Source organism: Haematobia irritans, chromosome 5 (assembly GCF_050003625.1).
Source record: "Haematobia irritans isolate KBUSLIRL chromosome 5, ASM5000362v1, whole genome shotgun sequence".
Taxonomy (NCBI): Eukaryota; Metazoa; Arthropoda; class Insecta; order Diptera; family Muscidae; genus Haematobia; species Haematobia irritans.
The window spans coordinates 142,200,050-142,225,376 of record NC_134401.1 but is presented as its reverse complement, the minus strand read 5'-3'; the positions used below and the strand labels follow the sequence as shown (position 1 = coordinate 142,225,376).

General features: G+C 33.0%; 3 protein-coding genes across 7 annotated transcripts in view; 1 reads left to right on the top strand and 2 right to left on the bottom strand.

Moving 5' to 3' along the window:
• The window catches only part of pio (zona pellucida domain-containing protein piopio), a 141,803-nt gene that overhangs the window by 97,677 nt on the left and 18,799 nt on the right, over positions 1–25,327 (top strand). For all 4 annotated transcript variants that reach the window (XM_075309531.1, XM_075309533.1, XM_075309532.1 and 1 more), the window contains exons 4-5: positions 13,915–14,113; positions 14,203–14,269. In XM_075309531.1, coding sequence (XP_075165646.1) covers positions 13,915–14,113; positions 14,203–14,269 — 266 coding nt within the window. The remainder of the gene's footprint in view (positions 1–13,914; positions 14,114–14,202; positions 14,270–25,327) is intronic.
• LOC142240297 (apolipoprotein D-like) lies at positions 9,477–10,611 on the bottom strand. Of its 2 annotated transcripts, none has more exons than XM_075312006.1 (4): positions 10,384–10,611; positions 10,074–10,322; positions 9,728–9,909; positions 9,477–9,655 (listed from the first exon to the last, which is right to left on the bottom strand). In XM_075312006.1, the coding sequence occupies exons 1-4, from the start codon at positions 10,395–10,397 to the stop codon at positions 9,525–9,527; spliced, it is 576 nt and encodes a 191-aa protein (XP_075168121.1). In that variant the 5' UTR covers positions 10,398–10,611; the 3' UTR covers positions 9,477–9,524. The 2 variants fall into 2 exon arrangements, with proteins under 2 accessions (XP_075168121.1, XP_075168122.1); XM_075312007.1 differs by having other exon boundaries at positions 10,074–10,287.
• Positions 10,726–11,789, bottom strand: LOC142240298 (apolipoprotein D-like). The gene is made up of 4 exons (XM_075312008.1): positions 11,643–11,789; positions 11,266–11,511; positions 11,018–11,199; positions 10,726–10,955 (listed from the first exon to the last, which is right to left on the bottom strand). The coding sequence occupies exons 1-4, from the start codon at positions 11,651–11,653 to the stop codon at positions 10,828–10,830; spliced, it is 567 nt and encodes a 188-aa protein (XP_075168123.1). The 5' UTR covers positions 11,654–11,789; the 3' UTR covers positions 10,726–10,827.

Below are 25,327 nucleotides of genomic sequence, written 5' to 3'. Positions count from 1 at the left end.
GGCGACTTGATCAAATCTTGATATGATCTTGAACAGTTCAGTATATGAATATAGGACATGTTTACTCCCATCACCTGGCCACATCGTATAGAAAACCTTTCCCAGTGTACTTCGATATCAAGTCTATCTCACAGCTTGACTGGATATCGTCGAATAGCGAAAACAAGAACCGTGACTCTAGTTCACAAAATCAACCTTCCTCTTTAGATTCTTTAGTTGCTATGGTTGCTTTAAAGATTTGGTGGCTTCTGTATCTTGCAAAGATTTTCATGTTTTCCCCAATGGCCTTACTTACCTTCATGATGCCAATGAAGACGATGATGTTGATCATAATGATCCATGAGTAGTTCTTCATATGCACTTTGAGCATACATATAAAACTGCAGTCGAAAGACTTGAAAATTTAAGCGGCTTCAAACCAGACGTTAAGAACCTTTGGCACTAAGTAAAAAACAAACAAAAAATCAAATCATTCCCCAGAGTCTCAAACGTCAGCAGGCATACAATGAGGGTTTGGGCGGAGGGACACATACTATATAACCGTCCGCGTGTTTCGTTGGCTACCAACACAAAAATGTTGTCTAAGCAGGAAATGTTGCAAGTGAAGAATGCATTGGTGATGTTGATGATAATCATGATGACAATGACGTCGTGAATATTTCGTTTAGTTTGTCGTTTTGTTAAGTCTTCTACAAGAATTTTGCTACTAAAGCCACTTAAGGCACCGAAGGTTCTACCAGATTGGAAGTTAGATATACAACAACTGAAATTTGCCCTAATCAAGAAAGAGGAAGGAAGATATGGTATACCAGTTTTCTATAAAAAAAGACCTGAAGTTAGGTTAGGTATAGTGACAGCCCATTAATTTAAGCTCACTTAGACTTTTTGGTCCATTGTGATACCACAAGTGGTGAACTTCTCTCTTTCCAATGAGTGATGTCTAATTCTATGTTTATTTCAATGGCAAGGGACCTTCTTTTTATACCCGAGTCCGAACCGCAAATATGTCACCCTATCTATAAAAATTCCAAATTCTGTGCTATTTTCCGTCATACTTTATATTTAATCAGCAAAAAAATATTCATTCGAATTCCCTGGAATCTTGAATTTGGAACTGTGTACTTACTTTGTGGGTTCTTGGGCTACCAATTTTAATCTTCTATAAAAATGTTACTATAGACTTCTCTGAAATTAATTCAATTTTATTTCTGTCTTCTCTAAACTTCTTACTCGTATATATCTCAAATATTAGATAGAGGACCAAATAACCACCTGAACCAATCCTTTCTTCTTTGCCACTCGATATATGTCTTTACATCTTAGGCCACTTGGCATTTTGCTTTATGTATAGCAAAATGGATGAAATAAAAAAAGAGACAAGAAGACATTCTTAAAAAAAGAACTGTAAATAAAAAGGAATCATATAGCGAACAGATAAAACCCAATAAAGGTTCAAGAAACTTTCGTGGCCCAAAACCGTTGCCAACAGAATTAAAATGCATGCAACAGAATACCAATGTGAATGTAAATGTGTGGTTATTGAATGCAACCAGTTTATATGAATATTTTTAGTTCATTGAAAAACTTCCTTATGGAATGTGTATTCGACCAGCAGGCAGAAAAAAAATCATACTAAATTTTAACAGAAGAAATTGTGAAATTTTTGCCATACCACAGAATTCCTTTAGTAGGCCTATAAAAATCATATATACACAAACTGTTTTGTTGTATTTATGTAATGAATTGAAAGGGTCATCAGTTAAAATTGGGGTACATTTATGGGACGTCATCGAAAAAATGTCTCCAAAGAGGTATTAACATATACACCATACAGATCAAAATTACATAGAGAAGATCCCTTTGATATCAAAGAATTCATGGTTATTGCAATGAGCTAGTACTATGAGTCTTTGATTTTTTCACTAAAATCTAATTAAATGCATAAATTATTTCTAATTCTAAATTATAACCAATTTTGAAATCGATAAAATCAATAGAAACAATTAGTTTTTTATTTTCGTGATTTCAATTAAAATTTTAGTTGAAAGCAATTTAGCATACAATATTTTTCTTTATTGTCTATGTGGGAGTTATGGAATTTACTGATTAGCAAGGTAAAATTTAGCTTGCAGCCTCAATCAATGCTCTATAGTGTGAAAATGGTCATGATGTTTCTACCTCTACGTTAGATCACGGTGGAGATATTGGGATATTCATATCTCATTGCTTCGATAGAGGAAGACAAGCTGTCTTCATGTCTACCATAAAGATAACCTGGTTGCATTGTCTTTTTTAATAGGGCCTTTGTGGTTTAAGTCTTAGCTCATATATGAGCACATGGTTTATAGTCAATCTTTCCCAGCCATTCAAACCACGAGTGATTTAGTTTTTTTGTTATTTGTTTGGTATAGCTCTTTTCAATTCAGCCATATAACAACCCAGTGACGATGCTTCAACACCAGTTATCCGTTTTGTTAAAGCTCCCCTCATATGTGTTGCCTTCTTTAGACACATATTCAATGTCATTAACGTGGCATCATGTCGTTTCTTGCCAACTATAAGTTACAACAACATATATCTTCCGCATTTCAAATACAACAAACAAAACCGCACCTTGTTCTCCTTAACTGGGAGAAGTGGGAAAGAAACAACCAGGATGAATGTTGAATTTTTAAAATTTATTTTCAAGACATTTCTTTGTCTTTCCCCCTTATGTGATAAACATAAAGTGACAATATTGATTTATTAATATTTCTACGTGATTTCATGAATCCACAACCCACAACTATTACAACCCACACAACAATTGTTTCCTCCTACCCCAAATAATGTTACGAAATTATAAAGATTTCTTGGGTTTCCGATAAAATTGCACTATTCCACAAAACAAAAGGTTCAAAGAACCAGGAAGCATTTAAAAATTCTCAAAGAAGTTTTCTTTCATGGACGCATATAAGCTAAAAACAAAAGACTTAAGGCACAAACGTGTTTTTTGGTGTACAATAACTGTAAAGGCATATGGGTTGGCACAAAAACTGCCATTATTATTATGATGGCAATATTGATTTATGACATTTCTAGAAAGAACTAAACTATGGCAATATGTTAGCTACATGGAACCATATAAGGTCTAAAGACCTTAATAACATTCTGGGAATTGAGAACGACAGGAATGATGGATGATTCGTTAGAAAAAAACATAAGAATTATCTTCGCAAATAAATCCGTCCATATTTTTAAAAAAATTTCCTTGAAAAATTAAAAAAGATGCAAAATATAAATTTTAACGTCAATTTTATATATCAGTGTGCAAAAAAAGTTAATGAAAATCATTTTATTTAATTGTAATAAAAATTAGAAACAAAACTTAATTTATATATATATATATATATATATATATATATATATATATATATATATATATATATATATATATATATATATATATATATATATATATATATATATATATATATATATATATATATATATATATATATATATATATATATATATATATATATATATATATATATATATATATATATATATATATATATATATATATATATATATATATATATATATATATATATATATATATATATATATATATATATATATATATACAAAAAAGTTATGTATAGGTAAGTCTACAAATAATTATGAATCGATATGGGCTTTTTTGCACAATACGTGGAGACCAGAATTGAAATATGGGGGTCGCTTATATGGGGGCTATATATAATTATGAACTTGATATGGACCAATTTTTGTGTGATTGGGGATCGATTTATCTGAGGGCTATATATGACTATAGACCGATATGGACCTAGTTAGGCATGGTTGTTAACGGCCATATACTAGCAAAATGTACCAAATTTCAACTGACTCTGATGAAATTTGCTCCTCCAAGAGGCTCCAAAACCTAATCTCAGGATCGGTTTATATGGGGGCTACGTATGATTATGGACTGATATGGACCACTTTTGGCATGATTGTTAAATTTCATATACTACCACCACGTACCAAATTTAAACCAGGTCGATTTTTTTCATGGGTGTTTGAGGCCATATATTAACACCACGTACCAAATTTCAACTGATTCAGATGAATTTTGGTCTTCCAAGAGGCTCCTGAGGTCAAATCTGGTGATCGGTTTATATGGGGGTATATATAATTATGGACCGATGTAGACCAATTTTTGCACGGTTGTTAGAGACCATATACTAACACCATGTATCAAATTTCAGCCGGATCGGATGAAATTTTCTTCTCTTAGAGGATCCGCAAGCCAAATTTGGGGGTACGTTTATATGGGAGCTATACGTAAAAGTGGACCGATATGGTCCATTTGTAATACCATCCGACCTACATCAATAACAACTACTTGTGCCAAGTTTCAAGTCAATAGCTTGTTTCATTCGGAAGTCAGCGTGATTTCAACACGGACGGACGGACATGCTCAGATCGACTCAGAATTTCACCACGACCCAGAATATAAATACTTTATGGGTCTTGGAGCATATTTCGATGTGTTACAAACGGAATGACAAAGTTAATAGTAGAGGGTATAAAAAAACAAATAAAATTTCGTAAAACATTACGTCTTTTCCCCACTTTCACTATGCAAATAATAATTTGGAAAATCAATCAGAAGGAGAACATAAGAGGAGATATTGCAAAGGGGATTTTCGACCACATTTGCAAAAGCTACTGTTCTATCCCCTAAGGGTATCTAACCTACAACCTCAAAAAAAATAGTTTCTGTAACATATACCCCAAACGCATTTTGCTTCAAGCATATATATTTTCAGGATTGGTCCAAATAAAATATTTTTTGTATTATTCAAACATATTATGTTTCACATAAGGGCATACGCTGGTAGAAAAAAAAATTTTATGAATTTTTCTTTGTGTGGATATTTTTTTAAGGCGCCAGTTGGTTACTTCCATTATTTTACTTGCAGCATACTGTCTAGGTCTCTCTTTCTAAACACATATATGTTTATAGGCTATTTCTAAATTAATATATGTTTGCATCTAAGCATATTATATTTACAAACATTTTATGTCCCAAACATAATATGTTCTAACATATTAACGTATATGTCCCAAACAGGTTATGCTAGTTCATGAACATTATATGCCTGCACTTAAAAATATTGTGTTAAAAAATTTGTGTTCCAAATATATAATTTTTACACCCAAACATATGAAAAACAGTCTTTTTCGTCCGTGTAAGGATATCTCTTTTAACCTAAGGTTAAAACCCTAAGATTATCTAGCCTCTAAACTGCAGCTTTCAATACCCGTGGTGATTTGGTCTGGATTCGTGAATTTGATTTGGATTCGTATTTGTAGGTAGGCAACATGCAAATTTGGGTCCTGTTTACATTTTTAAGGAAGTATGTAGATTTTGACATTCCCTTAAAAATTTTGGTATTGATTCCGAGCTAAAGAGGTGGCTTCTTGAAAGCAAGGAAATCAACTTTTCTTGAGTTGGGTGAAACTATCGCACGGATGTTTGATGACGAATTATCTGACCATTTCAATGATAAATTAAAAAAACAGTCCCATATGGCGAAGAAAAATGTGTTTTTACCACGATAACGGGTAAATTATTCTATTATTATTTTCTTCGCCATGTGTGCAATTTTTTCTCCAATTATGAATGGAATTGGTCCAATAATGAGTCTTATGTTAGAAATGAATTTGGTGTAAAGTATTCCACTTAGAGATTATATAGAGAGATATTGGATACATTCAATTAAATATTATATAAAATCCGTTGATTCATCCACCTTTAACTAATGTTAACCTTGAATAATGATTTTGGGCATAATCAATAACAGATTGTTTTAGGCATTTAATTGCCACACAAATTGGTCACATCTGCCTTGTGGAAAAAAATCGCATTTATATTTTCATTAGATGATACGTATACATTTTTAATTACCACAGTTGTGATATCAGCCCAAATAAAATGAAGCCTTATTTGCAAATACCATATATATCTCAAAGCCTATTACAAAATAATAAATACATAAAATTTTGAATTCCTAAAGTCGCTCATTTCTGTTTAATTGAATGTACAATTTTATAAGTAACCGTATATTAGTTATGTATATGTAGACGACCATATGTGAGTAATTGATACATTTTTATAAAAACAAACACTCAAAAGGAAAAATATTAACTATCAATAAAACTTGATTTGTGTGTGTGTTTATTCATTATAATATAAAACAAACCAACAAATTTTAAACAATAAACAAAGTATAAGTTTCCTTTTCTTCTTTTTTTTCAATAAAACAAAACATCGCCATTCACTTATTTTGATTTTAAGTTCGTTTTGAATTTTACACAGTGGGGTGTGTTAAGCTAATTGTTGAATTGATGGAATCTCTTTTGGCATTGAAATGGATTATTGAAATAATTCATATTTCTCCAATAACTTTGTTTTTGCTTTAATTTTTTTATATTATAAAATTTGACATAAATAGCTAAAAGGTGACCTATAGCTATTATCATATTTTAATAGTTCATAAGGGCATTAAATTGAGGTGATTAGTAGGTAAAAGACCCAAATACTAATCTGTTTGTTTTTTTTTTTTTGTTGCAAAGGTGAAGGTTATTTACTAGTTAGTTAAAATAAAAAGAATCACTCAACTAATTGCACGTCATAAAAATATTATTTAGACTTTGTTTTATAATGGGGGATTGATTGACCCATTGTAGGCCAACGGGGTTAAAAACAAGTTAGAAATTCTTTCGATTCCACCTTCAAGAATTCGAGTTTTATTTTTCACTTCTTCTTCAAATCTTGTAATAAATAATTTAATAATGATATTTAAATAGGCAATGTATGCGATATAAGGTGTGGTTGAACCCAGGATGGGTTCCAGTACTGGGCTTGTTAAGAGTTCTTGTATATACACCCTCAAAAAAACTCGCCTCTCTAACATATGTTCCAAACATATTTTGCAGGAAGCACATATATTATTGGATACTGCCGAAACATTAATATGTTTGTTTTATGTGAACATATTCAATTTTTGGAAGCACTTTGAGCCAAAAATATTATATGCTTGGAAGAAATTTCCCCAAAGAAGATTGTGCTCATTCCCTAACATAATTTTCACTTCCACGAAATTTTTTAGTTCTTGGCACCTTTTTCTGTAATACAAATAATGTTGAAGAAATTATTCAATTTTATAATTTTTTTTAAATTTTACCTTTCGCCTGGACGGAGAATCGAACCGAGGACCATACAGTTTGTAAGCAAACACACTACCACTGAGCTACGTAGCTGTTATAGTCACCAGAAGACAATTATCGTTATAAGTTACATTTATATAGCCCACGAGCCCATGCAAACATAACATTATTTAACAGAAACATACATGTGTTGGCAACGTGGAGCAGTGGTTAGCATGTCTGCCGTACATGCAAAGGGTCGTGGGTTCAATCCCTGCTCCGACCAAACAACAATTGTTTTTTTTTTTAATTTACACATTTATATTTATACTATATTAAATTTTTATAATGAAACTTCGAAATGTGGGTTATTAAAGATTTACAGTCAGAAACAGTGCTTGCTATAAACGAAGTGGACTGAGCTTTTGGATAAAATATTATTTTTTTATAGCAAACATAACAATTTTGTAATAAAAAACTGGTTTTGGTATAAAAGTTTGATATTTTGGAAGGAATTCAAAAACTCTAACAAAGGAAGAACGTGGGGTCGAGTATAAACATACATAAATAATTTTATAATATACACAAATTAAATAATATTTAGACTTAAATTAAATAATATTTAGACTTAAGCGTATAAAATTTTTGGCCTTATCATAAAGCAGTTTCCGAAACAATATATATAAGCGGTTTCACAGAAATTGCTCTCTTTCGATTCTCTCGCTGTGTTAATTTGATATCTTTCGTCAACCCTCCCGGTTTTTATCTCTATTTCTTTCTCTATACTCTCTCCCTCTCTCTCTCTCTCTGTCGCTCTCTGAATAAAATATCACAACATATATATGTTTACTCGAAATTTGTAAATTTATATATGTTTACATTCACACATATAATTTTTATGAAACATGCATGCCCCAAACATAATATATTCTAACATATTAACATATGTGTTCCAAACATTTAGTGTTAGTTTGAGAACATTACATGTTTGCACTTAAATATATTGTGTTTAAAAATTGTGCCCGAAACACATTTTATTTATATCGAAACATATGAAAAACATATTTTTCTAACAGTGTATAATTCAAGTTTTACACTTTTTAAAAATTTTCGGAATGTCAACTCTTTAAATATTTTCTCAAATTCCATTTAATTCCCTGCATCCAGTGCCATAAAGACCTATATATATGTCTAATGTCTCTTTGTCACGCTTACTTCTCCGTTGCAGAAATTGTACGACTATTCTGAAGTCGACCAGATTATCGAATCATACATTAAAATTGGTCTAATTACGCGTCCATATATCCAGATGTTATTGTTCCAGGACGCACTTCAAACCTGTTCAAGGTGTAATACTCACTTACCTACTTTACGAGGGTTGCCTTTTCTATTTCCGGATATGGCAACCTTCGTGTTGCAATCCATTAACTAATACCTCCATCGAAAGCTTGACATTTTTGAAGTACTCAGAACGTTTTAACATACGAGCGCTATTTGTGTTGTTTGCAGCAACTTAAAAGATTCATCTCGCCCAAATCGTGAACATTTTCATGCGATTATTTGTCACAACTTTTGACGTGGATTAACTCAAGAACAGTGAATCAATGAACATAATTCAATTTTTAGCGATGGTATGGTGAATTCAACTGAGGTTGTAGTTCATTCCAAGATGAATTTTTTGAAATTGGACCAATTTCATCAGTTTTTGATCCGGAAACCATTGATATTCCAAGATCTTCATGTGACTTATAGTGAAATTGAGACAAACTTAGGCATTAGGGGACCAGCATACATTCAATATTGCATGGATAATAGACCGTCAACGTCACTTGATTCATAGAAAGAAATGCTCCAAAAATACGATCGCATTGCTTCGAAACACGTCTATGACACGGTAACAGTTGATGAAACGTGGATTTACGCATATGAGTCCGATAGTAAACAGTAGTCGACAGTCGGCTCGTCTTGAACCAAATCCAACAAACGTTTCTCGCGAAGCACTTCCAAGCAAATAAACGTCTGTAAAAATTAAAATAAGATTTCAGAATGCATGTTTTATAGATACCTCAATCAGAGTGGCAAAAGTGATTTGACAATTGGTTCAAACGTATGCAAGAGTATATAGATCGGGGAATAATTTGAAAAGCAATAAAGCGATTTTAGTAATGGTAATAAATATTTGTTTAATTCAGAAGGAAGCGAGATAAACGGTCAGACATATGGACATTGCCAAATCAATTCAGATTTTGTAGTATAACAATTTTTAACCTTATCGATTTTATATCGAAACAATAACGATTCAATTACAAGATTTATTCCTTAAACTAATCACATGTACATTGGTCAGTTATTGTGATCTCATGCAATGAAATATTATTTTTCTTCAGAACATCAACGGCCTTGTATACTACCATAGGATGAGGCTCACGTTCACGTGTTAAAATCCAAACAAAAACTAAAATTTTATAAAAAGACCAAAATAATTGAAAATATAAAAAAATATCAAAATAATTAATTTAACTTTTACTTGAATGACTATCATTTGCATTTGTTTCACAGGAATATACAACCGCATAACCCTGATAATTGGTATCCAAAATCCAATAGTTATAAAATATTTCTACCAAAGGAGTAATAGCATAATTAACGAACAACATGCCAGATAATTCCACCGTTGCCAAACCATTTGTTTTATCATAAGTATTAGTTCTAGAAAAAAATAACCATAATCAATGCCATAGATATTTCAAAGTATTTTAATATGGATAATTCGAAAACAAATCGTAGGATTTTTTTTCACAAACAGGACAAAATTTTAGTCACCATTTATCGCAATTTTCCCAATTCGTGTTAATTATTCATTAATTACTTACTTTTTATTCAGCATTGTATTCTGAAAATAGATTTTACCCTCGTCTTCTTTCAATGTATATTGAACCATAACACATCTTGCAGATCCCTCAAAACGTGTTGGATATTTGGCATATTCATACCAATTGCCTAAATATTTTTGCGTGTCAAAATTTGCCATTGGTTTAATATTTTGAGGGCAAGAGCCTGAAGCGATTATTTGGCAAAAGCAGGAATCTATTACAGCAGCAAAAATCAAAAATATAGTAAAACTAAAAATTACTGATAAATTTGTGTATATTTATATTTAATTAAATTTCAAGGAAACATTACCTTTTTATAAACATTTTGCCGCTAGAGAAAATTTTCAACTGTTTTGTTAGAATTCCACTGCTATATAAGAATATATTAAAAAATTTCGCGTTGTATTGCAATATTACATGTTAAAGTAATTAGTCATGAAATGGTAATAGATAGAAATATTGTTGATATACAAAAAACTTCCCAAACAAAACAAATTATTTTAATTATTTTAAAGATACATCTTTTTTGCATGCACAGTTTGTCATGTAAAAATAATCATTAGGAGTCATCTTGGTGTTCGATTTCCATACAGAGGGTCACGAGTTTATCCCAACTTTAATGATGTCTCTATGCCCCCATTAAAAAATATCATTTTTATCGAATACTCATTTGTGAAATTTTATTTAGACAATTCCTTATTTTTTACTCTACCACAATGATTATCAATATGAAGATGATTGTTATGCATCCACCCTAACAAGCCATTTGATTGGTTATTTTCATTTCACGCATTGAAATACCATTTTCTCTAAGAACACCGACAGCCTTCTGAATATATTTGGGATCGGGAATACGTTCACGAGTCAAGATCCAAGCAATGGCTGGAGATAAAACAAAATAAATTAAAATAATTTGAAATAGTTAATAAATTAACTTAATATACTTGAATGTGCATAAGCACCCAAGGGATTGCATGAGTAGACAACAGCATAGTTCTCATAATCGGTATCCAAAACCCAATAGTTTGAAGATATAGAATAGCCGCCAGATACAGGAAATTTAACATATAACTTTCCAGGACTTATCAAATTGGCCGAACCATCAATCACTTCAGAGACATTATTTCTTAAGGAGGAAATTGTAGAATTATATGTTCCAATTGTTTTTAACCTCTCTACCATTACAACTTACTTTATATTGATTAAGCTATTCAGAACACGAACTGAACCATCAGAATTTAGACTGTATTGAGCGCTAACACATTTTCCATTGGCCTCAAAGTATACAGGATATTTACAATATTCATGCCAGGTACCCATATATTTTTCAATATCCAAGTATTCAACTGATTTGACATTTCCTGGACATCTACCAACTTGACTGAGTTGCCCGTTGGTAACTGAGACGATGGCAGCTAATACCAAAAGGAAAGTAGCTCTGGGGAATATTAAAAATATTATGATTTTTTTGTATAAATATTAACAAAACATTAACTTCATCATTGTAATTTTTAGACTACTTTTATTTATTCAAAATTAGTGGCTGCACATGATTTTTTTTTCACTTACTTCACAAACATCTTAACTGTATCACTGTTTATTGCCTTAGGATATCTTGGGCAATTCTCTGAAGTTCTATCGATTATTACTAAAGTTTGAAAAACTTTCTTGGTTTATATACTTGTTCACATAATTTCCCTTCAATGTTTTGAAATGGAGTGAATAAGATAATGATGCAACTACAAACAACATTTACAACGTGGTGACTATTGTCGTCTCTTAATTGAATCGTTTTTTAGCATACTGACAAGTTCAATTTTTTGTAAGAGAAATTACACTAGAGAACATCATGTCATGGAAAATTTGATGCTAAAATTACACACAAAAAAATACCAATTAATTTTCTGGTAAATACAATTAAAATTATGCTTAAATTTGAACTAAAAAATTCTTTTCCTAAAGGCAAAATACATGGGTTTCGCGATAATTACATGCTAGAGCGAAATTAAATGGATGCGGCAACCATGTCCAAACATGTTTTTTTCTGTGCGTGTATGAGAAGGAATAATTTCGTAAATGGTAGTTAAAACTACAAATGTGTCAGTAGGTTAGGTTAGGTTAGGTGGCAGCCCAATGTATCAGGCTCACTTAGACTATTCAGTCCATTGTGATACCACATTGGTGAACTTCTCTCTTATCACTGAGTGCTGCCTAGAGTGACCGCAACTTATATGGGGCAAGAAAATGTCGGAATCTTGTTCGCCTTAACCCCACAAAACGAATGATCTTTCCAGATATTGGGATAGCCAAAATTTGAGCCCGATTAAACGACGTTAACACGTGCCGCTCGTCGCTCAAAATTTGAAAAAAAACGAATGTTTTGGCCAAAAAGTTGACGTATTGAGCCATAACTCGAGAACGGTAAATAATAAAAACACGCACGATATCACAAACGATAGCTTATTTTGTCCTTAAAAATTTATGTTATGAACAAAATTGTTGTAACTCTGAGTCAAACAGAGTTATGCCAGCCTTTAGCTTCGAAAACGCGACCTGGTGCCACTAGGAGCATTCGCCTCAACCCCACAAAACGAATCCCCTTTCCAGATATTGGGATAGGCAAAATTTGAGCCCGATTAAACGACGTTAACACGTGCCGCATTATGAAAGTCTCAAAAAATGGAATACAATTTGGTTTAATTTCCGCAAGAGGTAGTTCGCTTTTACTTTTACAATTTACTTTTTTTCTGTGAGCAAACACATAATAATTAGCAATATGTGCGGCCTATTTTTATGGAATCACTTCAATGTATTATACAGAAAATATTCGGAACCTTTAACAAGTTCCGGTACCAATTCTATACCGATATTTTAAATTCGTAAAATATACGGCATTAAATGATTAAGATTTTTTTTGTAGCATGGTGTCCTTATCATTTGAAGTCTGAAATGTAAACAAGGAAGATAAATTTCATATCAGTTATTTGTTATAAATGTCTATCTGAACTATATCAATGTCACTTATAAATTGTCTTAATTATAACAGTCATGATGCTATTTGCATTCACAAAAATTAATGCACAAAAAAATCGATGGGTTAAATGTCAAATCTGGGGGATTTGTTTTTAATTGGGGAGCCACCGTGGTGCAATGGTTAGCATGCCCGTCTTCCATACACAAGGTCGTGGGTTCGATTCCTGCTTCGACCGAACACCAAAAAGTTTTTCAGCGGGTTTCAAAGCTTCTCTAAGTAGTTTCACTGCAATGTGGAATGCCGTTCGGACTCGGCTATAAAAAGGAGGTCCCTTGTCATTGAGCTTAACATGGAATCGGGCAGCACTCAGTGATAAGAGAGAAGTTCACCAATGTGGTATCACAATGGACTGAATAGTCTAAGTGAGCCTGATACATCGGGCTGCCACCTAACCTAGCCTAACCATCCCCGGCTGTTGGGATTTTAAATAAACTTAGGAATGCCTTAAATACTGAAACGAAGATGATGATATATCATGCATTAGTTCAGAGCCATATTGGGTTTTTGGCGGGGATCTATGGTTACAAAAACTCAACTGAGTTACAATCACTGCAATGAATGCAAAACAAGGCACTAAAAGCGGTTCACAACTTGCCGGAGAGATATTCTACAGGTGATTTGTACGGGAAAATTTGCAACGCAATTTTGCCAGTACATTATTTGTACATATATCAGATACTTACGTATGTTTATAAATCATTGAACAATTGTTATGTTTTAATTGAAAATTTAAATAAATAAATAAACCTAAATTCCCCCAATTTCAAATTGAAAATGATTTCTAATTGATTTTTTTTCTATTTTCAGGAGATGTATACTCCGACCTCGAAGAATCCACGACATCACAAAAACCCACAGTTGAGCCCACAGTGAAAATAAAATGTCTGTCGGGTTCCATGTTAATCACCATAAAAGATGCACCAGTGAATCATGAAAATGGTTTATTCAGTGGTATGATATATCCAAAAGGATTATCAAAGAATTCAACATGTCTAACGGAATACAGGTAAGAAATTAACATTCAACATTAGTACAAAGGAAAAAAAATAAAAAAATAAAAATAAAATAAATAAAAATTGTTATTTTACTTTTCAGAGATCATGAAGGAACATTGCGTTACAAGCTGCCATTACGTAGCTGTAATACTATGCCTCAAGAAACGGTAAGTTTTGGAGGAATAGGGTAAATCCCTCTAATATTATGGAATGCTAGTACAGTGTAGGTGTGACTTAGGTTCCCAGCAAAAAAATTTGGAAGTTCTTCCATAGGCACAACTTTAAAAGCATTTCCAGAAGATGCTGTTCTTTAATGATGTCCAATGATGTTCTTTATTTTAACTACCCAGGAAGTTCTTTTAAATCAATTTTTTATAACTTGGTTTTTTCATACCTTTAATGGGTAATTTAACTTTTTATACCCACCACCATAGAATGGTGACGGGGTATAATAAGTTTGTCATTCCGTTTGTAACGCATCGAAATATCGATTTCCGACTATATAAAGTATATATATTCTTGATCAGGGAGAAATTCTAAGACGATATAAGCATGTCCGTCTGTCCGTCTGTCCGTCTGTCTGTCTGTCTGTCTGGCTGTCTGTTGTAATCACGCTACAGCATTCAATAATGGAGCTATCGTCCTGAAATTTGGCACAGAATCGTCTTTTGTCTGCGCGCAGGTCAAGTTCGAAGATGGGCTATATCGGGCCATGTTTTGGTACAGCCCCCATATAAACCGACCTCCCGATTTGGGGTCTTTCGCTTATAGAAACCGTAGTTTTCATCCAATTTGCGCGAAATTGAAAATCTAGAGATATTTTGGGACCTTGAAGAGGTGTGCCAAAAATGGTGAGTGTCGGTCCATGTTTTGGTATAGCCCCCATATAAACCGACCTCCCGATTTGGGGTCTTTCGCTTATAGAAACCGTAGTTTTCATCCAATTTGCGCGAAATTGAAAATCTAGAGGTATTTTGGGACCTTGAAGAGGTGTGCCAAAAATGGTGAGTGTCGGTCTATGGTTTGGTATAGCCCCCATATAAACCGACCTCCCGATTTGGGGTCTTTCGCTTATAGAAACCGTAGTTTTCATCCAATTTGCGCGAAATTGAAAATCTAGAGATATTTTGGGACCTTGAAGAGGTGTGCCAAAAATGGTGAGTGTCGGTCCATGTTTTGGTATAGCCCCCATATAAACCGACCCCCCGATTTTACTTCTTGGGCTTATAGAAACCGTAGTTTTTATCCAATTTGCCTGAAATTGGAAATCTAGAGGTATTTTTGGGCCATAAAGAGGTGTGCCGAAAACGGTTAGTATCGGTCGGTATTTTAGTATAGCCCCCATAAGAACGATTTCCCGATTTAACTCCTTAGGTTTCTAGAAACCGTTGTTTTTATCCGATTTGCCTGAAATTGTAAATATTCTCGTATTTACGGCTCACAAAAACGTGTATCGGATTAAGTTTTTATCGGTCCATTTGGTAATGCCCCCATATAGACCAATTTCACTTCTTGTGAGTATAGAAGGCGCACTGATCATGAAAATTGCTTGAAACTCAATGTAAAATTTCCAGATTTTATTTTTCGGGTGAAAATCTACAGATTTAAAATTTCAAATCAAGACGTTATTTTATAATTTTCTTGCACACTTACAAGAGATGTTAATGATTCCTCTAAAACTCAAACAAAAATGGTTCTTATAAATCCAGAATCTGATATAGTCCTCATAGGTGAAATCTTTAAATGTATCTTCGGGAAGTGTCCTCAAGTCCTCAAGCCCTCCTGAAATTTCAAAGGAAATCCTAATATTTGGTTCATGGTGGTGGGTATTTAAGATTCGGCCCGGCCGAACTTACTGCTGTATATACTTGTTTTGTTTCAAATAACTTAAAAACAGAGTAAGAATTCATAAAATGGTACAAATCATTTAAATTTTTCAAAAAAAAAAATGCTAAATCCAATCTGAACTTGTGAATTTTAGAAAATATTTGAGGTCACACGTTTCCGACAAGCGTTAGATTCCATTAATAATTATAAAAAATTATAAAAATTATTTATTTGACAAAATATCACAGAATTTTTTAATTTACATCCGGAACATTGAATTCGGATCACACCTAAAGAATTAATGCAAATTCAGTGAACCGGCTGTTGAAATGGAGGACTTCCGTCCTAGGTTAGGTTAGGTGGCAGCCCGATGTATCAGGCTCACTTAGACTATTCAGTCCATTGTGATACCACATTGGTGAACTTCTCTCTAATCACTGAGTGCTGCCCGATTCCATGTTAAGCTCAATGACAAGGGACCTCCTTTTTATAACCGAGTCCGAACGGCGTTCCACATTGCAGTGAAACCACTTAGAGAAGCTTTGAAACCCTCAGAAATGTCACCAGCATTACTGAGGTGGGATAATCCACCGCTGAAAAACTTTTTGGTGTTGGGTCGAAGCAGGAATCGAACCCACGACCTTGTGTATGCAAGGCGGGCATGCTAACCATTGCACCACGGTGGCTCCTTCCTTCCGTCCTGTGACAAGCCCATGTTAAATTCATAGCTTCTGCGTCAATTTTGCACCACTTCCAGATCCAAAAAGAAAATTTTCATTACTTTTTTGGCGACGCTTTTTTTGCTGGGTTATTATATAATCGACTCGGCTCATTCTTTCTAAATTAAATTTATTTTTTTAAAAGTCATTCTCCCCAAAAGTATGAATATGAAGAAAACTAATCCGTAAAGTATGATTCATATTTAATAACACCATAATCGAATGGAATGTATAACTCTTCAGAAATACGTAATATAGTCAAGAGGTATTTTGATATAAATATTTCATTATGAAAATGAATTTGCAATTAAATTAATCCTCTTAGCGTAAAAATTTAAGTAGCGACTCAAATTCATAAAAGCTTTTAACTCTCAAGTAGCATACATGTAATAATAAAGCAACTCAAAACTTTCCTCTTTATCACAAAAGAATAGAGAATAAACAAAATAATAATAAACATTGAACTGTCTCTTATATTTTTACACATTTTTTATGACAACATTCATTGTATTGAATAAAAAAAAATCACTCGATATCATGTCAACATCAGTCTCTTAACTTTCGCTTCATCCAAATGAAAGACAAAATTTAATTTTATTTTTCTATGGCACTATCTTTATGTTATTCCTAAGTCTTTCAGCACCCAGTCATGAGTGTGCCATTCTTCGTAGAATTTCAGTTATACGTGTCTGATTTCAATAACAAGCTGGAATTAATTAATTTCGAAATGTTAATCCTAATAAGCTTTACAAACGCTAACCACATATAAATAAAGAATACCCATCAAATGTTAAGATAAAATGCAGAGGAAGACAACTAACATACTTATGATGATGATGTTCAGGTGAAGAAAAAAACAGAAACATGTTTTGAGGCCTACAACAATATGAAATTTATTAGGTTTTTGGGTTAATACCACCGCAAAATTAGAAAATATACAAGAATATATTAAGAAGGTTTAAAGTCAGTATAGAATAAAAATTTTCTAATCAAATATTTATGCGAAGCGAGAAGAGAGAATAGCTTACGGCAATATGATATTCCCTGAAAAGGTAAATGAAAAATACATTTGCTATAATAAAATAGCAAAAAATAGGCAAAAAATTGGTTGCCCTAGGCTAGGTTAGACACCATAGCTGCTGTAACATGTCCCCTTAAAGTTATTGTTTAAAACTTTTTTTTTTGATAGGTTAGGTTAGATATAGCGCCTGCACTAGACTATTATGACAGCACTGTGATGAACTTCTCTCTTACCTATGGATGCTGACCGATCTATGTTTATCTCAATGACGAGGGACCTCCTTTTAATAGCCGAGTCCTAACAGCGTTTCGCAATGCGGTGAAACCAAATAGAGAAGCAGTGAAACACTCAGAAATGTCTTGTCGATTGGGGTTTTGGGCTTATAAAAACCGTAGTTTTTATCCAATTTGCCTGAAACTGAAAATCTAGAGGTATTTTAGGACCATAAAGAGGTGTGTCGAAAATGGTCCGTATCGGTCCATGTTTTGGTATAGTCACCATATAGACCGATCTCCGAGTTTTTATTCTTGGGCTTCTATAAACTGTATTTATTACCCGATTTGCCTGAAATTGGAAATCCTATATAGACTGATCTCCTAATTTTCTTTTAAGGCTTCTAGAATTCATAGTTTCCACCCAATTCGTCTGAAAGGGGAATTCTAGAGGTATTTGAGGAGCATTAAGAGGCGGTGAGTATTGGTCCATGTTTTGTTGTATCCCCCATATAGACCTAACTCCCGAATTTATTTCTAGGACTTCTGGAATCCGGCTGACCACAAATAGGTCAGCCATGTTTTAGTATAGGCTCCACATAGACCGATCCGTGGCCCAATGGTTAGCATTTATCACAATGGACTGAATAGTCTAAGTGAGCCTGAATCTTAATCGGGCTGCCAGTTTAACCTAACCTAACCATGCCCACCTTGCATACACAACGTCGTGGGTTCGATTCCTGCTTCGACCGAACACCAAAAAGTTTTTCAGCGGTGGATTATCCCTCCTCAGTAATACTGGTGACATTTCTGAGGGTTTCAAAACTTCTCTAAGTGGTTTCACTGCAATGTGGAACGCCGTTCGGACTCGGCTATAAAACATGGAATCGGGCAGCACTCAGTGATAAGAGAGAAGTTCACCAATGTGGTATCACAATGGACTGAATAGTCTAAGTGAGCCTGATACATCGGGCTGCCACCTAACCTAACCTAGACCGATCTCCAGATTTAACTCCTTGGGCTTCTAGAAACCGTAGTTTTTATCCGATTTGCACAAAAATGACAAGGGACCTCCTTTTAATAGTCGAGTCCTAACAGCGTTTCGCAATGCGGTGAAACCAAATAGAGAAGCTTTGAAACACTCAGAAATGTTACCAGCAGAGAGGGGATAATCCACCGCTGGAAAACATTTTGGTTTTTGGTCGAAACTGAGATTGAATCAATGATCGTTAGAATGCAAAGCGGACCATTGCAACACGGTGGCTCTTTTGGTATAATTTACATCTTGAAAAAACCTTAATTGCAAAACGTTTAACCTTTTTTGCGTGTATTAGGATAGACGAAAAGGAACGATTTATTTTCTTCTATGATTTGACATGGAACCAAACTACAGTGGGAGAAGCAGTAGTTCATAGAATTGTCGCCAAACGTTGCAAAAATACTTGGGCTTCTAGAAACCGTAGTTTTTATCCGATTTGCACAAAAATGTAAATATACTGGAATTTTAGACCCTCAAAAATCTGTATCGCATTTATTTTTACCGGTCCATTTGGCAAGGCATCGATATATATTCTTGAGGGTACACCCAAAGAAAAAATATTTTCCTCCGGAATGAAATTTTAGACAAACGAAATTCCCCTTTCGTATAAAGTATTTTCGGTTAGAGTAAACTAATCTGAATTTTTGATAAGCAATTAAACGATTGTCTCTAAAATGTTTGTCAAAAGAAAACTTTGCTTGTCTAAAATTTCGTTCCTCAGAAAAGAAAACACTTCTTTCAGGGTATAACAGGCGCACTGATCATGAAAATTGCTTAAAACTGAAAGTAAAATTTCTAGATTTTACTCATCGCATACATTTAAATAATGGTGGAAAAAATCTACAGATTTAAGATTTCAAATCAAGGCGTTATTTCATCATATACACGATATGGTTATGACTTCTCTAAATCTCCAACAAAATTGGTTCTCATAAAACCAGAATCTGATCTGGTCTTCATAGTTAGAATCTTTAAATTTTTTCTTCGGGAAGCGTACTGGTTGAACTGATTTGCTTGGGAGAAGATTTGTCATCAAACCCCCTAAAATGCTATATATTATCAAGTAACCCGCTACGATGAAGAGTTTTCAAAGTGAACTACTATATTTGAATCATGGTGGTGGGTATTTAAGATTCGGCTCGGCCGAACTTACTACTGTATATACTTGTTTATAGTAAAATAGTGATATAACTAAATAAAATAACACATCAATAAAAAAACAGCCGATATAAACTTTACTGGTTAAACGAAATTGCAAATTTTGAACAAATCGCTTTAAAACTTTGCTCTCAAGAACTAAAATGAGAAGATAAGTTTATATAAGAGTTATATTAATTTGCAGACAACAAACGAAACTGTGCTAGATTTCAGAATAATAGTTCCATTATTGAAGGCAGTGCAGTAATTTCAATCAGAATGGGAAATTTGCTTAGCATTGAAGACGCATTTTTCTGATATAAATCTTGTTTCCTTGTCCAAAAAAAGTCGAAAAACTTTTAAATGAAGTCGTTATTCGACTTACAAATGGGTATCTTAACTTGACAGAATTTTTTTGACTACGGTTAACTTGGCTTAAATAATTCTGAAAAATTCTACAAAGTTAATGAAATTGTCTTTAAATTAGTAGACTTTTTGAATTTTGACTACAAAGCAAAAAATCGTTAAAAAAATAGGAGCTGACGCTTAAGGTTATATTATGTTGAACATTAAATAATCCAATTTTGTTATTTCAAGATTTTAATTATATTTTTTACAAAATGAAAACTATGTACAAGTCCATGTGTGTGTGTGTGAAATAACATAAGAAACTCTAAATAAACTCTTTACAAATTTCAAACAAAAGACTTAGAAAACAAACTTTTTTCTTTTGGTTTTCATTGACATAACAAATAAGCCCACTGTCTAAATATTGAAGTTCTATGAAAAAATCGTTTCTTCTCTATTATCACCATAATTTAATAGCCTATAGTGCTTAACACAAAATTCCACTAAATGTATATGACCTTTTGGTTCTTTAAAAAACCAGACAAAATATATAAACAATTGTCCATGTGTAGAATATCAATAAATAAAGATGATAAAAGTACATACACAAATATTTATGTAGGCGTTTGTTTTTGTCATACTTTTCCCATAAAAAAAAAAAAAACAAGACAATCAACGCATGAAGCCTTCACAGTGTTCATACAAGTTTATGAGAAGTGATGACCATTTTGGGTGTTTTCACGGTCAACCAATCCGCACTGAAAGTATAATGGGTATATATGAGTGTTAGTGCTAAATTACAGGTGCAATGAACGTTGATCATATATAAATGCAATAAATTAAAATATTCATATTTGACATTTAAATTTTATGAGATTTTTTTTAAGGCATACGTATGTATCTATGATGTCATATCATAATTTTTTTCAATTCACATGTAAAAGGTTCTTTATTGTTTAAGCATTTTCTTCACCTTAACTTTGACTTTGAACTTTTCGCCATGACTTTGTATATATTCAGAAACTCATTGTTTTTCTCATACACTCATTTTTCTCGAAAATAACAAAAGGTGTTATTACCCATATAAAGAGTGTGATTGTGATTGTGCTTGGTTTATAATTAGCTTTGACAACCTGCAAAACCTGGCTGGTTTAACACTCACATTTGACTTGAGTCTGGCTCTATAGTAGAACCTAAGATCTTAGCTTAGTTATCATTGACAGCATCTATGTTCATCTGCCACAAAGTTTCTATAGTCTTATGAGATGATGATATTGGGTAATTAAAATCTAATTAATATTGTTACCTGTTTGCTGGTTCACTGATGTTATTTTCAAACAAACCATGAACTTATATGTTGAGACAAATAACACAAAGCATCACAAAAATTAAAAAAAAATGGCAAAAAAAAACATGCAAAAAGTCATGATCGTAGCATCAATTATAACCGTGTTAATTTAGCAAAGTTTTATATGTATAAAACTCTAAAACTTCACAGACATATTTCTGAGTCTCTCAGTCAGATACATTTTTATATATTTGTGTTAGTATGAAATTTAATTGTAATTTAAGAAGTTTTGTTTTATATGGGACTATTCTTTAATGAAGTTCGTGTCTTAAGTCTTTTGTTTTGCCTCTAAAACTTGTAGAACACCAGAGATAACGGAACATAGAGATGTTTTATTTATTGGTGAGAAAAAAGTTGTTGTGGTTGTAAAGGTGTTAGATTTTTTTTATTTTAGCAATTCTGAACTCTGTGGGACAAGTTTTGCCATAGAAAACTTGATTAATTAATTGAGACATAAAGATATATATTATTAAGATAGGAATGAATAAGTATAAAAATGGTCTACACTACGTGACAGTTAATATTCATAGGATTTGGCTTAGACTTAGATATAAAAAATTAGGTATAAAATAGTCTTACATTTTAAAATCTATGTGAGCCCAGCTGTAGCTCATATAGTTGAAAATCCACAACTCCAACAAATCGGAAATCAACAACTCTTTGTGGGAGTCTACATCGCATGGATTAAATCGTTCGGTATTTCTTCAATTCAGCTTCATATCAGTCTAATAATTCGGCTAAAACAGATCTGAGATCATTCTACCAATGAGCATCAAACATTGTGAATCCCTAAAAATGCCGACTGATAGGACAGTATTCGCCTTCTTTGATGTACGTTTGGAAGCCACCGTGGTGCAATGATTAGTATACCCTCCTTAGGTTAGGTTAGGTGGCAGCCCGATTTATCAGGCTCACTTAGACTATTCAGTCCATTGTGATACCACATTGGTGGTATCAGAAGACGGCTATCGTCACAAATTACCTTAAGCCACGACCAATTGCCTGTAAAACGGTTATCCTTAAAAATAACAAGTAAGGAAAGTCTAATGTCGGGCGGGGCCGACTATATTATACCCTGCACCAATTTGTAGATCTAAATTTTCGATACCATATCACATCCGTCAAACGTGTTGGGGGCTATATATAGAGGTTTGTCCCAAATACATACATTTAAATATCACTCGATTTGGGCAGAATTTGATAGACTTTTACAAAATCTATAGGCTCAAAATTTAAGTTGGCTAATGCACTAGGGTGGAACACAATTTTATTTAAAAAAAAATATGGGAAACATTTAAATCTGAAGCAATTTTAAGGAAACTTCACAAAAGTTTATTTATGATTTATCGCTCGATATATATGTATTAGAAGTTTAGGAAAATTAGAGTCATTTTTACAACTTTTCGACTAAGCAGTGGCGATTTAACAAGGAAAATGTTGGCATTTTTGTCGAAATCAGAAAAACATATATATGGGAGCTATATCTAAATCTGAATCGATTTCAACCAAATTTGGCATGCATAGCTACAATGCTAAATCTACTCCCTGTGCAAAATTTCAACCAAATTGGGCCAAAACTCTGGCTTTTAGGACCATATTAGTCCATATCGGGCGAAAGATATATATGGGAGCTAAATCTGAACCGATTTCAATCAAATTTTGCACACTTGACTATACGACTAAGTGTTATGTTTGTACAAATTTCAAGCAAATCGGTATAAAACTCTGGCTGCTGCGTCCATATTAGTGCATATCGGGCGAAAGATATATATGGGAGCTATATCTAAATCTGAACCGATTTCTTCCAAAATCAATAGGGTTCTGTTCTGACCAAAATTAGGAACATGTGCCAAATTTGAAGGCGATTGGACTTAAATTGCGACCTAGACTCTGATCACAAAAATGTGTTCACAGACAGACGGACGGACGGAGGGACGGACAGACGGACATGGTTATATCGACTCAGGGACCCACCCGCCCACAAGCCGATGCATTTAGTTGGCCACCGTAAAGCAATGTTTAGCATGCCCGCCTTGCATACAAAAGGTCAGGGGTTTATTCTCTCCTTCGACCGAACACCAAAAAGTTGATTTGTTTTTTACATATATTCCAAAAATGTTTGGAAGATTCCGAAAATATGTTCGACATTATTTGCTACTATATTAAATATTTACTATGAAACTTCATTTGCGACGGTATAATACGTATGTCGTAAACCTACTGTAGAAAACTTAATTTTGAATAGATGAAATTATGAAATTTTTTAATTTAGTTTGACAGCAGTCGCTGTCAATTTCTGCATAAATTTGTGACGGTCAAGCCCATTTTCTTTGGTGGTATCAAGCCCATATTCTTATGTGGTATCCCGTTGGTAAGTGTGCAAAATACCTTGGGGTTATATTGGACAGAAGGACGAGAAAAGCCACGGTTGTCCTGTACTCGTGCCAAAGGGAATAGGGAAAATGTGGAGACTAAAACCGAAAATTACGAACATTCCTAAGAATTGAAACTTGTTCGCACATACCATCGTCTTGGATATCATCGAATTCGCTGCCTAGCTGACGCGACTAAAGTATTTAGAATTTGCGACTTTTGTTACTTTTTCTAAATTTACAACGCGTATGTGACGTTTGATAAAGATAGATAGATAAAGATGATAGAGATGGTCTCTGCACATTAAAATGTTCTGTGAAAAATATCATCCTCATGATATCATATCATGGAATTCCTCAAATTAATTGATTCTCCAAATATCTTCAGCATTCAATATAGCGTGAACGCTCATAGTTTCGAAGCCAATGGAGTTAATCAATATTTATCTTTTTAAATCATATTTAATTGTTAAAAAAAAAATCTATAAATAATAATGGCTCAGCATTTTCCATCGACCCAATGGACCACACAAGACCAACACACATTCATATTGGCTAGAGTCATATTTGTTCATTATATGTCACTGATGACCAATGGCAATGCTTATACATGGATGAATTTTTCATGTCTATATCTGTTTATATTTACTTAATTGCCTTTTTGTGATGTCTAAGTCTATGGCTATGTGATATGAGAATAGGGATGCCATCAGAGAAATTCTAATATGGGGGAATGGAAAAATATTTTCGAAATTTTTAGACAATAGAATTTTAAAACTAAATCAAATTCATTTTAATTCTATATAAATGTTTTTTTCTTTTTTTAAATTTATTTCATTCTATTTTATGTTATCGTATTTTTGTTTTCATTACATTTTATTTTAATTTTATTTTATTTTACATATCATTACAATTCTAATACGTAAAGCCTGCCTGCATTTATATCAGGGTAACATAAAAATATTATTTTATTTTATTTTATTTTATATTTTACTTCATTTTATTTTATTGTATTTTTATTTCAATTTAGTTTAGATAAATTTTGCTTAATATAATTTATTTTTTTATTTAATTTTAATTGTTTAGTTACTTTAATTTAATTCGTTTTGAAAATGTTTAAAAAGCAAACATTCAAAACTTACTTCCCTATGTACTGTGTGGTTTCGCTTAATACTTCAAAGTCATAACATCCTGTCCTTTGT